Source organism: Pteropus vampyrus, unplaced genomic scaffold, assembly GCF_000151845.1.
Source record: "Pteropus vampyrus isolate Shadow unplaced genomic scaffold, Pvam_2.0 Scaffold105, whole genome shotgun sequence".
NCBI lineage: Eukaryota > Metazoa > Chordata > Mammalia > Chiroptera > Pteropodidae > Pteropus > Pteropus vampyrus.
The window spans coordinates 1,706,505-1,719,944 of NW_011888886.1; the positions used below are offsets into that span (position 1 = coordinate 1,706,505).

The 13,440-nt window shown below is 46.4% G+C and overlaps 2 protein-coding genes across 3 annotated transcripts in view; one reads left to right on the top strand and one right to left on the bottom strand.

The window, feature by feature from the left end:
* Positions 1–9,360, top strand: part of IAH1 (isoamyl acetate hydrolyzing esterase 1 (putative)) — an 11,333-nt gene extending 1,973 nt beyond the window's left edge. The window contains exons 2-5 of the mRNA XM_023533587.1: positions 3,817–3,965; positions 6,115–6,276; positions 7,986–8,107; positions 9,004–9,360. Of these exons, the coding sequence (XP_023389355.1) occupies positions 3,817–3,965; positions 6,115–6,276; positions 7,986–8,107; positions 9,004–9,186 (616 nt within the window). The 3' untranslated portion in view covers positions 9,187–9,360. The remainder of the gene's footprint in view (positions 1–3,816; positions 3,966–6,114; positions 6,277–7,985; positions 8,108–9,003) is intronic.
* Positions 9,361–9,487: 127 nt separating this feature from the next.
* The window catches only part of ADAM17 (ADAM metallopeptidase domain 17), a 39,664-nt gene continuing 35,711 nt past the window's right edge, over positions 9,488–13,440 (bottom strand). For both annotated transcript variants that reach the window (XM_011365116.2, XM_023533585.1), the window contains exons 17-19: positions 13,235–13,323; positions 11,593–11,643; positions 9,488–11,111 (exon numbers count right to left, since the gene is read on the bottom strand). In XM_011365116.2, the coding sequence (XP_011363418.1) occupies positions 10,761–11,111; positions 11,593–11,643; positions 13,235–13,323 (491 nt within the window). In that variant the 3' untranslated portion in view covers positions 9,488–10,760. The remainder of the gene's footprint in view (positions 11,112–11,592; positions 11,644–13,234; positions 13,324–13,440) is intronic.

Sequence of the window (13,440 nt, forward strand, 5' to 3'; positions counted from 1 at the left end):
GTGTGTATATGGGCTTGCCCTGGCAGCAGAACTTTGCCACGAAGTGAAAGCAATCCCTAAAAGTTGTGAAAAATGTGTTAGGGGGCTGGATCAAACAAAACAAAACACCATCTAATTCACCATCCAAAAAGAAACAAGTTATTATGGTGGGTATGATTTAAATGATTGATGAGGCATTCATTTGAAAAAAAGGATACATTAACAAAGTTGTGTTCATTTTTGGAGAGGTTCCCCCCTCCATAAAATTTTCTTTATAAAATATAGTAATGATTTGGGTATTTTTTTGCCAAACTTAATTTGCATGTCTGCTAAGGAAGCCATTAAAAGGGAAACAATGCCCTAACTGAAGAGGTTAATAAAATGATTATAAATATTTTCCACATTGAAAACAGCAGACACAAATGTTTATGTTTGGGATATCAGTGAACTGATCAACAAGAGTTTTGTTTTTTCCTCTAGAAGAAATAAGCTGGGTGTACTACTGGTTTATCATTGATGATTTTTTTATCAGTGTTAACACACCAAGAAAACATTTTAAGTTATTTCTAAATGTGAAATGTGTTTGAAAATATCTTCACTTTCTTTCATTTTTCTCCTAAACTAGAAATGAAAAATTGACCTTCCAGCCTTTTCTGTTACTGTTTTCTCTGTTTAAGTGGACTTAATCTAAAAACATGAAAGTATCATTTCATTCCTGTTTTCGCTTCTGTAAAATGGGGCTATATTAGCTCTTATTTAATATTTACCAGATGCCAGAGATTGTTTTAAAATGCTTCATGTGTATTGTCTCATTTAATCTTTCCCAGTATCCTACAATTTTATTATTCTCTTACTCATTATATAGCTGAGAAAAGATGAAGAGAGGTTAAATAAATGACAAGGTTCATACAACTACAACGTGGCAGGTGGCTTGGCTCCAGAGCGCATCCTGCTGAGCCTCTGGAGCTCTCAGGGTCACCTGCTCATGCCAGCTCAGCTGAGCCTGGAACTTGGCAAGTGCTTTTATTTTAGTAATCCCATAACCGTTTAGTCTGTTAACCATTTCTGAGCAAATAGAAGATATTGAAAAGCTAACTATTCAAGTGGCCTGAAAAACTCCAGGCATTTCAAATTTCTCCAGCATGTAAATAGTTTCATAGTTAACTTGAGCTCGAAAATCTTATCAGAATTGAGTTTACCAGTATGAGTGCTAAAAGACCACTTAAGTAATTATTTTTCAGAACTTAAAGTAATTACAAGAAAGGGCAAAGTCGGAGACAATGTGTGGTCTGTTATGCCTTGTTTATATAACTTAAAAGCATTCTGTTGTACAAAGCACAAAACTGAGTGGCTGCTGGCTGAGCCCACAAGGTGGCCTCACCTGGGCGAATTCTCCCCCATTCGGGCTCCACCCACCAAGAATGCCTCTCTCTCCTGGACACACTCAGGGAACAAAAGATAGAAGCCAGGTGGAGGGGACACTGACGCTGGCTAACCGAGCCCGTGTTCTTCCAAGGAGTGCTAGGAGGCTGTGTGGGGCACAATGGGTTCTGTCATAGGGACCCTGGAGGGTGACTGGCATCTGCTTTCACTGCAGGGGGACCAATCAATTCAAGTCCACCCTCCTTTAGTGCCAGAACTGACCCTTTCTATTCCATACCAAACAGCTACCCTTTTGATGGACACACACGGTCTGTGGCCACATTAGTACTTGGGGTGAATCTTTTGTAGACCTAGGTCCCTAATGTCCACTTCAGCCATCCGCACAGCCCTCAGCGGATTCAGTGCTTTCATTTACCCTAATTTCCGAGTCTGAGGGGAGACGCCGTGACTGCCCTCCTGTACTAATTACGTGGCTAGCACATTTAAAATATGTAATTGTGTTCATAGTGACATCTTTAAGTTTTATCTTCAACTGAGATCTTTTCTCATCAACAAAAGTTAATGATTTAATTCTTAAATCCATTTAAAACTTTTAAACTTTAGTGCTATATTTTAATTTTAACCTTATCAAAGTATTTTTTTAACCAAAAAATACTTGGTTTGAAGGAGATAGAATAAACTCACCTTTTTCAATTTTTAAAAGATTCCATTATTTGCTTTTAAAGAGTACCTTTGCCTGTTGCCATTTATAAAACACCTAATATCCATTTTTCTGGAAGGCAATCTCTCAGAGCCTATATGTTTGAAATCATTTAGCTTTTCCTGCCTTCACCTACACTTAATACCTATTATTAGCCATGAATTTATATAAAAGCTTTTAATTTTTCCATTTCTTTAGCTTTTTGAGTAACTTCGGCACTGCTGATTGTTATTCGGTCAAGGGAAATGCAAATGTCCTTCCCTTTCAGAGGGACCCTTCACAGTTCTGAGCCTCACAGCTCTCCCCGCTTCACGCCTCCTTAGGTGATTTTTTCAAAAAGTCTGCAACAGCTGCCATGTGTTGAGCTCTCTGGATTTCACCTTGACATAACGGGTTATTACATAACCTCAACATATGGCAGCTGTGGGTTAGGTGTTAGCGTTTGTCGTTTACAGGTGGGGACAGCGAGGCTCAAAAAAACCAAGCAGATGGCCATGGCCTCACTGCCCTTCAGGGGCACTGGCCACTCTGATTCTAGACCTTGCAGCTTTGCGACCACACTGCACAGGCCTGAGGGGGACACTGTTTTGCCCTTTGCTTTTCAAGTGCTGTTCTTGTTCATTGGACGATTGTGAGACAGGCTCACCTTGTCAGTTTGAGAGGATTCCATTACACACAGAACACCCCGAGTCACGCTCAGAAATAAATGTAGCCGAATCTCTTCGTCGCTGTCCTCGGAAGCTTTCATAGTAGTGTCAAAACCGAGTCCCTTCCTGCTGCTCTTTGGCATCTGCTGCCTGGCCACGTAGCCCGCAGTCCCTCGGTGGCCTGGCATCTCTGCTTATTTATGTGCAGGAATTTGAACCATACACCAGCATGAACCACACAATTTGCTAATCATAAAATGAACTCCAAGATTCATTTTTAAAACTTTTTTTATTCTGGACCACTTTAAACGTCTACTGACGTACCCATGGTCACAGCTGCTGATAGAAGGGACTGGGATTCAAACCCTGGCAACCAGCTAAGATCCATGGCTTTTTTTCATTATACCATACAGTACCGTGAACCAAATCATATGTTTTTAAAAAGGAAAAAATGCCTGTTAATGAACTGGTTTAAAGTGAAACAGAATGAATATATTTACTAAAATTATTTCAAACAAAACCACTGGTTGATAATAATGGTCAAAATAGGTTTGTCACTTGTAACTAATGCCCCACGCTGATGTTGCTCATGGAGAGGCACTGCGTGAGTGGGGGAAGGGGGTAAGTGGGAGCTCTCTGTACCTCCTTCGATTTTGCTATAAACCTAAAACTCTAAGAAAATAGTCTGTAAAAAAAAAAAAAAAAATTCTATACACTTACCCTCATTAAACAAACCATTGTTACATGTGAGTTCCAGCTACAGGTGACTTTCTACCTAAGGTGCTTGCTCAGGTTAATGCCTATCTGCTGTAAACTCCATTTTGAAAGCACCTGTCTGTACCACGCGAGAAATCAGCTGGTCTGCAGACTAAATCATGGTCCTTTCGTTTGTAATTATTCATAACCTCCCTCGAGGAACATGGCAGATTTGCCGTTGTCTCGGAATGCCTCGAGGAAGGCTGGCTGTTCTTTCCTGGGTGAAACCTGGGGTGTCGGCAGAGCAGGGCAGGACGAGCCCAGAGAGCACATCCTCACTGAAGGTTGGTTGGGGGACCGAAAACAGTTTTGTCCACAATTCATTATTTTTTTTTTAATTTTTCATTTCAGAAAATGTGATGTTCTGAATCGTGGCTTTTCAGGCTATAATACCAGATGGGCCAAAATTATCCTTCCAAGATTAATCAAGAAAGGGAACGTTTTAGACAATCCGGTAGCAGTTACAATTTTCTTTGGTGCCAACGACAGTGCACTAAAAGGTAAAGGCATTTCTGTATTTTCTAGTTCATTTTTAATTTCTGTTATAGCAAACTTAAATGTATACACTATTTACTTGTCTCCTAAAAGCTAAGTTTTGCCGAATTTATGAGTCCCGAGTACTTATGTGTACTTCCTCTGTCTCTAATGTCAGTGAATTTTATGCCCGACCTATTCTCTACATGCCTGGGTCGCTAGCAGACCCGAAGTGCCAAGTGCTCCCGTGGTTTCCAGCCCTGTGGTGCTGTGCCCGGTGTCTCGCTCTTCCCTCTGGTTGATGTGTTGGCAGCACAGCGCTCGCCCTACACCTCGTACTGAGTCACTAATGAAGTGGCAGCTCAGGGCAGCTGCCCCGGACCCAGGTGCAGATAGGAAGCCTGGGTGACGGCAGACGGGTTGGGAACAGGAGGCACATCCCTCACGTTTTCAGAGCTGCTGCTGTGACTAGAGGAAAAAGTGACCGTGTGGAGGCCTCTGTCTTCCTCCCCTGACAGGAGAGCCCTCTGTGCGGCATGAAGAAGAGTCAGCCTTGACTTTGGGACGTCGGGCACCTTCCAAAGGTTTATCCAGTGCCGTCGCTTCTCTCTTCCCAGCAGCACTTCCTGCTAGTCACAGGCACACTGTGGGGACAGCTCAGGCTGGCGATGACGGAAGGAGACTAAGCTCAGGTAGTGGAGACAAAGCCAACCGCCTGGAGGGAGGCGAAGGCATAGCTGCACGTACATCAACACCAGAAGAAAGCAAACTCAGAAAAAGGAAGGGTTACGTTTTATCAAATTCAGGCTAGGGAAAAACACTTGAAAGCATGAAAGCAGTGGAGGGAATTACAAAGGAAAAAATAGGTTTGTGAAATAAAATAGCTTATGTCAAAACTATAAAAAAAGAATGACACATTGAGGAAAATATTTGCTGAAACACGGCAATCAGAAGGTTAAGGTCTTTAATGTGTAAATCAAGAAAAAAATTTACACTAATAGAAAAATAGGCAAAAGCAAGAATAGATACTCCAAAAGGAGAATTTTAAGTCAATACGTTTGAGAACGAGTGAAAATTTCAGTTCCCCAAAAAAGCCAAATTAAGGAATTCGGCTTTTTTGACTCAAATGGGAAAGCACTTTTAAGCAGTGATAGGTATAGAGCTGACGAGTGTGGAGCGGGCTGGGCCTCCCTTACGTCCCGGAGGGCGGGCTTGCCATCTTTCTGAAAGCTGCGTGGGGGCGTGCGTGCAGGACCTCCCGCAGCCAGAAACCCAGCCCAGGGAAATGCTCACAGGCAGCCGGGGACACGTCATCGATGATGGCGAAACAGGCAGCATAGTAAGGAATTAGAAGCTTCAACTGTGGTCGCCCTAACACATTTTTGAGGACTATTTATGGAAACAAGTGCTCATAATGTCATGTGAAAAAAAAGCACAACATGGTCATTTATCTTTAATGGGGCCCCATTTTTTTAAGTATGCATAGCAACGTGGAAGACGCCGGAAAGAGGTGCATCTCGCTGCCAACAGTAGTTTTCTGGGTGGTAGGATCGTGAGTGATTTTCTGTTCCTAATGTAATCACACCTGCGTGTGGTTTGCACGTGGCCTGCAGCGAGCTCTGTGATGCTTACGTGTGGCCCATCAGAAGTGATCCTTTGTGACCATAACGGCAGAAGCAGAAGCTGACACTTAGTGCCTCCTTCGTGGCAGGCACCTCACTGTAAATGCTTTGCACACTCAGCTGATGTAATTTTCATAGTCACCCCATGAGATAGACCCTATTTTCATCCTCATCTTACCAGTGAGGAAACTGAGGTACAGAAAGGTTGGGCACTTGGCCAGGGGCATGTGACAAAGCCAGGATAGCACCTGGGCGGTCTCACTCCACAACCTGGGCTCTTACTTCTTCACAAATTCCTCTAATAGCCATATGGCCATGAGAGGAGAAAAGATGAGAGTGCTTCCGGGGCCCCGAGCCGGAAGGACTGTTGTCGAAGTCTTATTTTAGGAAGAACTGTGTGCTTGAACTCTTCCCCCTTCTCGTCCTGTCCTGGGTACTAGACAATTCCCCAGCGACATCAGGAGTCATACGTATTTGTGAACGTGTATTAATCTTCACTGTCACGTAAACAAATCTGCGTTTGGGTTAAAGGATCCACCTTCCTCCCGAACAGACGAGAACCCCAAGCAGCACATCCCCCTGGACGAGTACGTGGCGAATCTAAAGAGCATAGTGCAGTATCTGAGATCCGTGGACGTCCCAGAGAACAGGGTCATTCTCATCACGCCACCCCCTCTCTGTGAGGCAGCGTGGGAAAAGGAGTGCCTCGCGGAAGGTAAACACATGGCATGCTCACGGGGCCGGACGTGAGGCCCAGGGAGAACCTAGATGGGATGGGGGTGTCCAGCCTGTGGGTCTCAGGTTCTTGGGGTCTGTAAATCCATGCCAGTCTGTGTTGAGTAAACACGTTAAAATTAAGTATACCTTCTCTTACGTTCTGAGAACTGTCAACACAGAAAAGGGAGCCTCACTCTGGATGACCCCTGGGGGGGCCCCTGGCCTGGCCAAACTCCAGGATGCTCACGAAGGCACTGAGAACCATGCTGACAGCTGAGCAAGCGTCTCAGAACGGCCAGGCACGTGGTGTGGTCTCTGCCTGGTGCTGAGGCCGAGGTGTCTGCCTCGTTGCCACCGGAGGCACTTCCATCCCCACTGGCTGTTCCTCTTTGCACCTTTGCATGCTATGCCAGGCCACGGCCAGGTGCTCAAGATACAGAAATGACTAGAACCCAGTTCCGGCCTGTTAGGCCATGAAGCGAGGGAGTCATGTCAGGTGTTTGCAGCAGCGTCGTCAGTGGCATTGAGGCAGTGAGAGAGGTCTGTGGAAAGTACCAAAGCAGGATCTAGCGATGTCCAGGAGCACAGTGGAGAGGGAAGAGGGAGGACAGAGGCCCGCTGTTGGCTCCAGAGGGCAAAGCAGAGCCCCAGTGGGTGCCATCCCAGTGCTCTCTGCCTGCATCGGGGACGGCCTGTCCCCATAGTAAGTCTGCTGTGCAGGACATGTTCATGCTGAGCCGATGGCCAGAGCTGTCAGACGGGTCAGTGCTCTTCAAATTGCAGGTCACAACCCATTTGTCGTTATTGAAACTAAGTGTCTTAGGGCATTTTTTTAATGGAACATAATAGAAAAAAATCAGTATCTAGAACACAGGCATTGTTTTGAGAACACAGGCATTGTTTTGAGACTTGTGTCACTCGTGTAGATGTGTGTGCATTGGGTCCTGGTGTAAAATATTACTGTTTTTATTCAGCCAGGCTTTGGGCCATCGACATGGTTCTTGTGTGCTCCTAGCTTAGCAGATCAGCACCACCTGGGAACTTGGAGCTCTCGGGTGGGGCCCAGTAAGTCCTCCAGGTGACTGTGTCATCCACTTAAGTTTGAGAACTGCCACATTAGATTGGGGGTCAGCAAACTACGACCCAGCGGCGACAGCTAATGACATTCTATTGAAGCCAGCCAAGCCCACTGGTTTCCTACTGTCTCTGCCTACGTTTGAGCTACAACGCAGGGTCAAGTAGCTGCCGACAGAGAGCATGTGCCACAAAGCCTGAAGTTATTTACTGTCCGGCTCTTTGCTGAGAATGTTTGCTGACCCTCGAGTTAGCCTTGATGACATTCGTGCCTACACCTTCTCTGGTCGAAAGTCTACAAGTGATGTTTCCACCATAGCATAGGGGCTTCTGACATATAAAACTTCAGGGGTCTTGGCACAGCACTCCTTACTGGCCACCAGCCTGGCTCCCCTGGGGTCCTTCCTGCCTCTGGACCTCTGTTCACAGTGTCCTCAGGAGGCCGTGGTGACCAGTAAGGCTTCCTCGTCCTCTGAACTGTACAGTAACCTGTGAGGCCCTTCCTTGTGTTATCCCCACACGCCGGTCCCGGGCCAGTGTCCTAGAACTGAGCAACTGTCCATCCAGGTCAGTAGAACCTGCACCGGGCCCGGTACTTGGTTATCAGTTGCCACCTGCGTTTTCTCTCAATAGGCTGCAAGTTAAATCGCCTGAACTCAGTGGTGGGTGAATACGCCAGTGGCTGCTTACGTGTCGCCCGGGACTGTGGGACTGACGTGCTTGACCTGTGGGCCCTGATGCAGCAGGACGGGCAGGTAGGGTGGCTTGCTCAGTCCTACTGGGGTGAGTAGGGTCCCACAGAAATGACTCAGCTGTGTGTGGCTCTGAGGGGCAAAGACAGTTGTCCCTTTCACCAGTTAAAGTTGGGACATAGGGGGTCCGGGACGTCTTGCAGACCCAGCACACTGCTTGACCTGGTTCCTGAGCTGTAGGAAGCCCTTTAACCATTAGCATGTAGTGAAATAAATTAGTAAATGGTCCATGTTTAAGAACATCCAGGCCAGGTTTTTATAATACGGAGTGGGGGGAGGTTAAAGCTTGTTACCAGACAAAACAGTGATTTAGTAGAATATGGTACTGGCTAAATTTGTATTTTAAGATATGTAGTCCTAATTGTCTTTAAAGCCAGAAAGCCCACTTACAAATTATGAAGGTAAAAAGCTGATCCCCCTGCAGAATGGGCAGCCACTCAGGAAGACCGGCTGAGTTAACCACACCCAGGACCCAGCAGTCCCACTCCTGGGTGTCAACACAAGTGAAAATGAAGGTCCGGGAAAGCGCCATTAGAATCAGAATCCTAGTCTGTGAAAGCCATGAACTCGCAGGCCACCCGGGCTCTAACGGTCACTGTCCCGGGGAGGTGGGACCCTAGGCCAGCAGTGACTGCCCCAGCCTGGGTCACATGGGTTCTTTCCACCTAATAATAATAACTTTCCTAAGAGTCCAAAACAAGCCGGCAGACCAGGCCCTGAGCTCTAACACAACACACTTCCTTTTGTTGATTACGTTAATGTGCCACATTCACTCTAAGCCTCTCTGGAAGGATGTCTCAGCACAAGTGCTTAATGTCTGTAACATGCATGTAATCTACACACTGGCGTTAGACACCTTAGTCGCACACCTTTAACTGAGCCCTCTTCCCCCTTGGCAGGACTTCTCATCCTATTTGTCAGATGGACTACATTTGTCACCGAAGGGAAATGAGTTTCTGTTCTCACACCTCTGGCCTTTGATAGAGAAGAAAGTCTCTTCCCTACCGTTGCTGCTCCCTTACTGGAGAGACATAGCAGAAGCAAAGCCGGAACTCAGTCTTCTGGGAGATGGGGACCATTAGCCACCAATAACCGAGGCTGGCTGTTAATTTACAGAATGAGATGTCACCAGTGCATAAAAATCTCAAGATAAGTGATCAAAGAATATTTTTTTCTCAAACTTTTTCTTATAACCCTGAAACAAAAAACACTGACATTTGCTACCAAGATTAATAAAAGCATTATTTTTCAGGGAAGCTTTGTACCTAGGTACATTGTTTTGATATTAAATATTTATTGATTGATGCAGGTGTCATCAGTGCCACAGCTACAGAATACCCCCTGAGCAGCTTAATTCTGTAAGTGGAAAAAAGGTAAAGACAGTTTTGTTTTTTAAAAAGTCACAATTTTATAAAAATGGTATTCTTACACTCAGCTGGGAACTGCTTCACTCACGCATACACCCACACACCTCACTCTTTACATCAGATTCCAAGAGTGTAACTAAAATATAATCACGACTAGTTAAAAGACAGCAAATACCACAAGGTGTAAGTTCAAGTATTAGTGTAACAGGTATCTGCGTAACAAACGTCCTTAGTAAAAATGACACTTTGTCACAGGTTGGTTAAGTGCCCTCAGAGTTTACAAGTTAACTCATTTAACCATGGTGACTGATGAGCAAATTTCAGTACTTACAGGGAGAAAGCTTTTTACTATAATTTTAAGGAAATCAGAATTCATCTGATGACTTATCCTTCACACAGTAAATGCACACGGCCCAGAATCCTAACGCAAGAAGTAATGCAAACGTCCACTTGCATGCAGGTTAGTACACAGGGTGATTGAGAATCACTGGCAAAGAAATAAGGCCTTGTGAGGCAGCATTCCCTCCACTGGCCAGCACATCACACCCTGGCCCACCCAGAACCACCTGTTCTTTGGGCAGGAAACCTCACATGCCCTCTTGACCAGTAGTGTTTGAAAAAGAGACGACCATACTCTTATTTTGTAGTTTAGGTTCTATGGTGAATTATTTAAACAACAGTATTAGAAATACATGAAGATACTTATAAAACATAAAAAAACTGCCCAGGAAATTAGGGCCCTGAAGAGTTGGCAGGATTCTGTAAATTTGACTGGCTATTTGCAACTCACTAGACCAGATTGTTTTATAGCTTGGTTTCATCCCCATCCTTACTCGGAGGTAAAACATCTGTTCCAGTTGTCCTCACGAGTAACTGCCAAGTGCCTCGAATTCGGCGGATCACTACAGTGCATGAAAAAGAAAACTGACCATTTCCCTAATCGGCGCTGTTACCAGTATAAAAGGTTGATTTACAAAAATGGAAATACTTATAACCTGATCCAGCTGTATTTTCACTTCTGCACCACAGGTTGAAGGATATCTTAAAGATCAAAACTAATACCTGAAAGCCTCAAAATAAGCTAGATTCACCTTACCTGTCCACAAGGAGAGGGCCTAACCACACGAGTACGACAGAGAGAAGGAAGTCCAAACACATGGCCAGCACTGCTGGGAAGTTACTTCCTTGTATCTCCCCAATCTTCACAAAATATATGCAGTGATTTTTAGGTCAAATCTATGGAAACGTTCTGCACACTTAAGTCAAAGCTCAGAGCGTCAGTATCTGAGTCAGCACTCTGTTTCTTTGCTGTCAACACGATTCTGACGCTGCAGCTTAAATGACGAGGCTTTTTCACTCCGAGTGACTGGATGGTCCGTGAGATCCTCGAATGACTTGGCCGCTGTGCTGCTGTTTGGGAAGGGGTCCTTCTCAAAGCCATCCTCGTCCATGTGCGAGTCCGTGCTGGGGTCTTCCTGGATGGTGTCCATTCGCTGGTGGTCCAGTTTTGGGGCTGTAGGCACCAAAGGCATCACGGGGGCGGGCTGCAAGGGCTGCAGACGGCCTGGGGTTTGGGGCCCAGGAAAGGGCTTGATGATGCGAACTGACGCTGAATCCATGCTGCTTAGCATCTCGACATTCTGGAAAGACAGGGGAGTGAAATATGACTGACATGTCCCACAGCTCCAACCTCACCCACCCAGCGGCCTCACACTGTTGGTGCCGTGATCCCTCGTGCTAAGGAGAGCACTAGGTGAGGCTCCCTCAACTCAGAAGTCACTCAAAAAGTTAGCTTTCAAATGTCCTGACGACATGGCATTGGAAGAACCCAAGAGAACTTATAAAAAAAGTAACTATCAAGTTAAGATCCCAACACAGGAAAAGATCTCAAAATAAGTCGGTGTGGAGCAGCGAAGTGGCTCAGAGCTGAGTGGGAGGAGGGAGGCTGGAGAAGCGCTACTGTTTAAACCTCCATCTGTTCACTGTGACCGCTGTCACGGGCTTGACCTTAACACCCAGCCTCGACCCTGCCCGCTACAACGTGACCTCCCCCAAAGAGCCGCCACAGCTGCGGTAGTGAACCAGAGGTCTCTGCTTGGCAGGGTCATGCGACATACTTACGCTGGGGTGAAACAGAGACAGAGACTCATACTGCTTATCCAATTTCTTATCCTAGAAAAACAACAACAGGAGAAAAGGTCACTGCCACAGACGAAATTGGGTGAGGTGCGCCTTCCTCCCAGGCTCCTCCTGATACTGAGTGAAGAACCTGGAACTGGAGTTGTGGAAAGTGGCAGCAGGTTCAATAAATGAGAATGAACATTTTTGCATAAACTGAGTTCTGCCACCTGCCTAGAAGTGTTTCCTCTGCACTTGAAGGAACTGCGTTTTTAAGTAAGGCAAGGTTTAAGTGCTGTTTTTCTGCGATTGCCCTGTGGACAGAAGGATACCAAGGGCACCTCCCCGGGGATTCGGCAGTCAGACCCAAGGCCCGACCCAGCCTGTGCCAGGCTACGCTGGCCTCAGGCCACCGCGGAGGCCAAGGGGCTGGACGCATAGTCTCACTTGATTCTGGCCTCGCTCTGCCCCAGCCCGCCACAGCTGTTGACACTCAGCTGTTTCCAGTTTCTGTGGCCCAAACTCCTGAAGTAACTGGGCCTCATAACTTACGTCACACTTCCACAAAGGCTGAACACATGGTTCCATCCACTGCCCCCAGGCTCTGCCTGTGGCTGACAAGTCACAGATGACAACGGGCACGAGCAGGAGGCTAAGCCTGCGAACCCAGGCCTGGCTTCTAGTCCGGACACCCTGAGCATACTGTGTAGTCAGAAACAGGCCACCACCCTCCCTCCTGTCAGCAGCTTTGCTCGGACAAGGGTCAGGCCTCACAGTCCAAAGTGTGACTTCCACTGTAATCGAAGCAGGTGTGACGCTCAAGTAAAGCAGCCATGGTGGATGGCACTGTCGTCTACCTACCTGTTGAAGCTTTGACCATGGCACTTAAACACAGCTTTGCTTTAGCAGAGCCGCTTGCTGCCTAGAGTCGCTCCTCCCCGCACCCACCACACTCTGCATCCCGAGGGAGCCGCGCAGTGGGGCAGCCCAGGCCCGAGACGCCGGCAACACAAGAAGCGGAGGTGGTAGCGCTCGGAGAGGCTACCGTGCTGGAATTCTCCAAGAGCTCCTGTGAAAGCCCGGAAGCCCGGGTCTGACCTTATCGCTCCTGCAGACAAACCCTCATTTCCCCAGAGAAGCGAGGCAAGGGGCATGGATTTGTAAGGAAGATGTCGACAGCGAGTCCCAAGTTTACAAGGTGCCTGGAGCTCCTCAGACGAAGCCTAATCTGACTCACTAGCAGCTACTCATCGTGAATGGGAATGAAAAAGACCGCTCGCTCTTATTCGCTGGAAGGATAATGCCAAGGATCGGGGAACAGAGGGCACCCCCGTGGGAATGCCGAAGTTTGATGTTTGCTCCATTACAGCAAAGCCACCGAAAAATGTTCCCGTTTGGGACCTTCACTCATCAGAGGTCCCAGTGCTTACAGGTACAAAATCCCTCAGAAATTATACCTGAGAATAAAACATCCGCACACAAACAAGAATTCTTTTAAGAGACTATCCGCTAGGCTTTTAACAAGACATCCTTTCCCAGGGATCAGGTCAGATTTTGTTAAGAAAATATTTTCTCCAAAAATTACATGGTTGGATTTGCTCCAAATTTTACGAAAATGTTTTGTTACCTATAAATGGTGACTTACCACACAGTGGACAAGAATGCTGAAAGGGATCCAAAACAGCAGGGAGAAAACCAGGACGGAGCCTACGATGTTGTCTGCTAAAAACTTCCCTGTGAACAATTTCAAAGAGCGAACGTCTTGATCAAAATACTTCATAAATCGAAAAGACTCTTAGAATATAATCATTGTGACAAATGCCACAGGCTGCTGGCTAGATACTACTGACC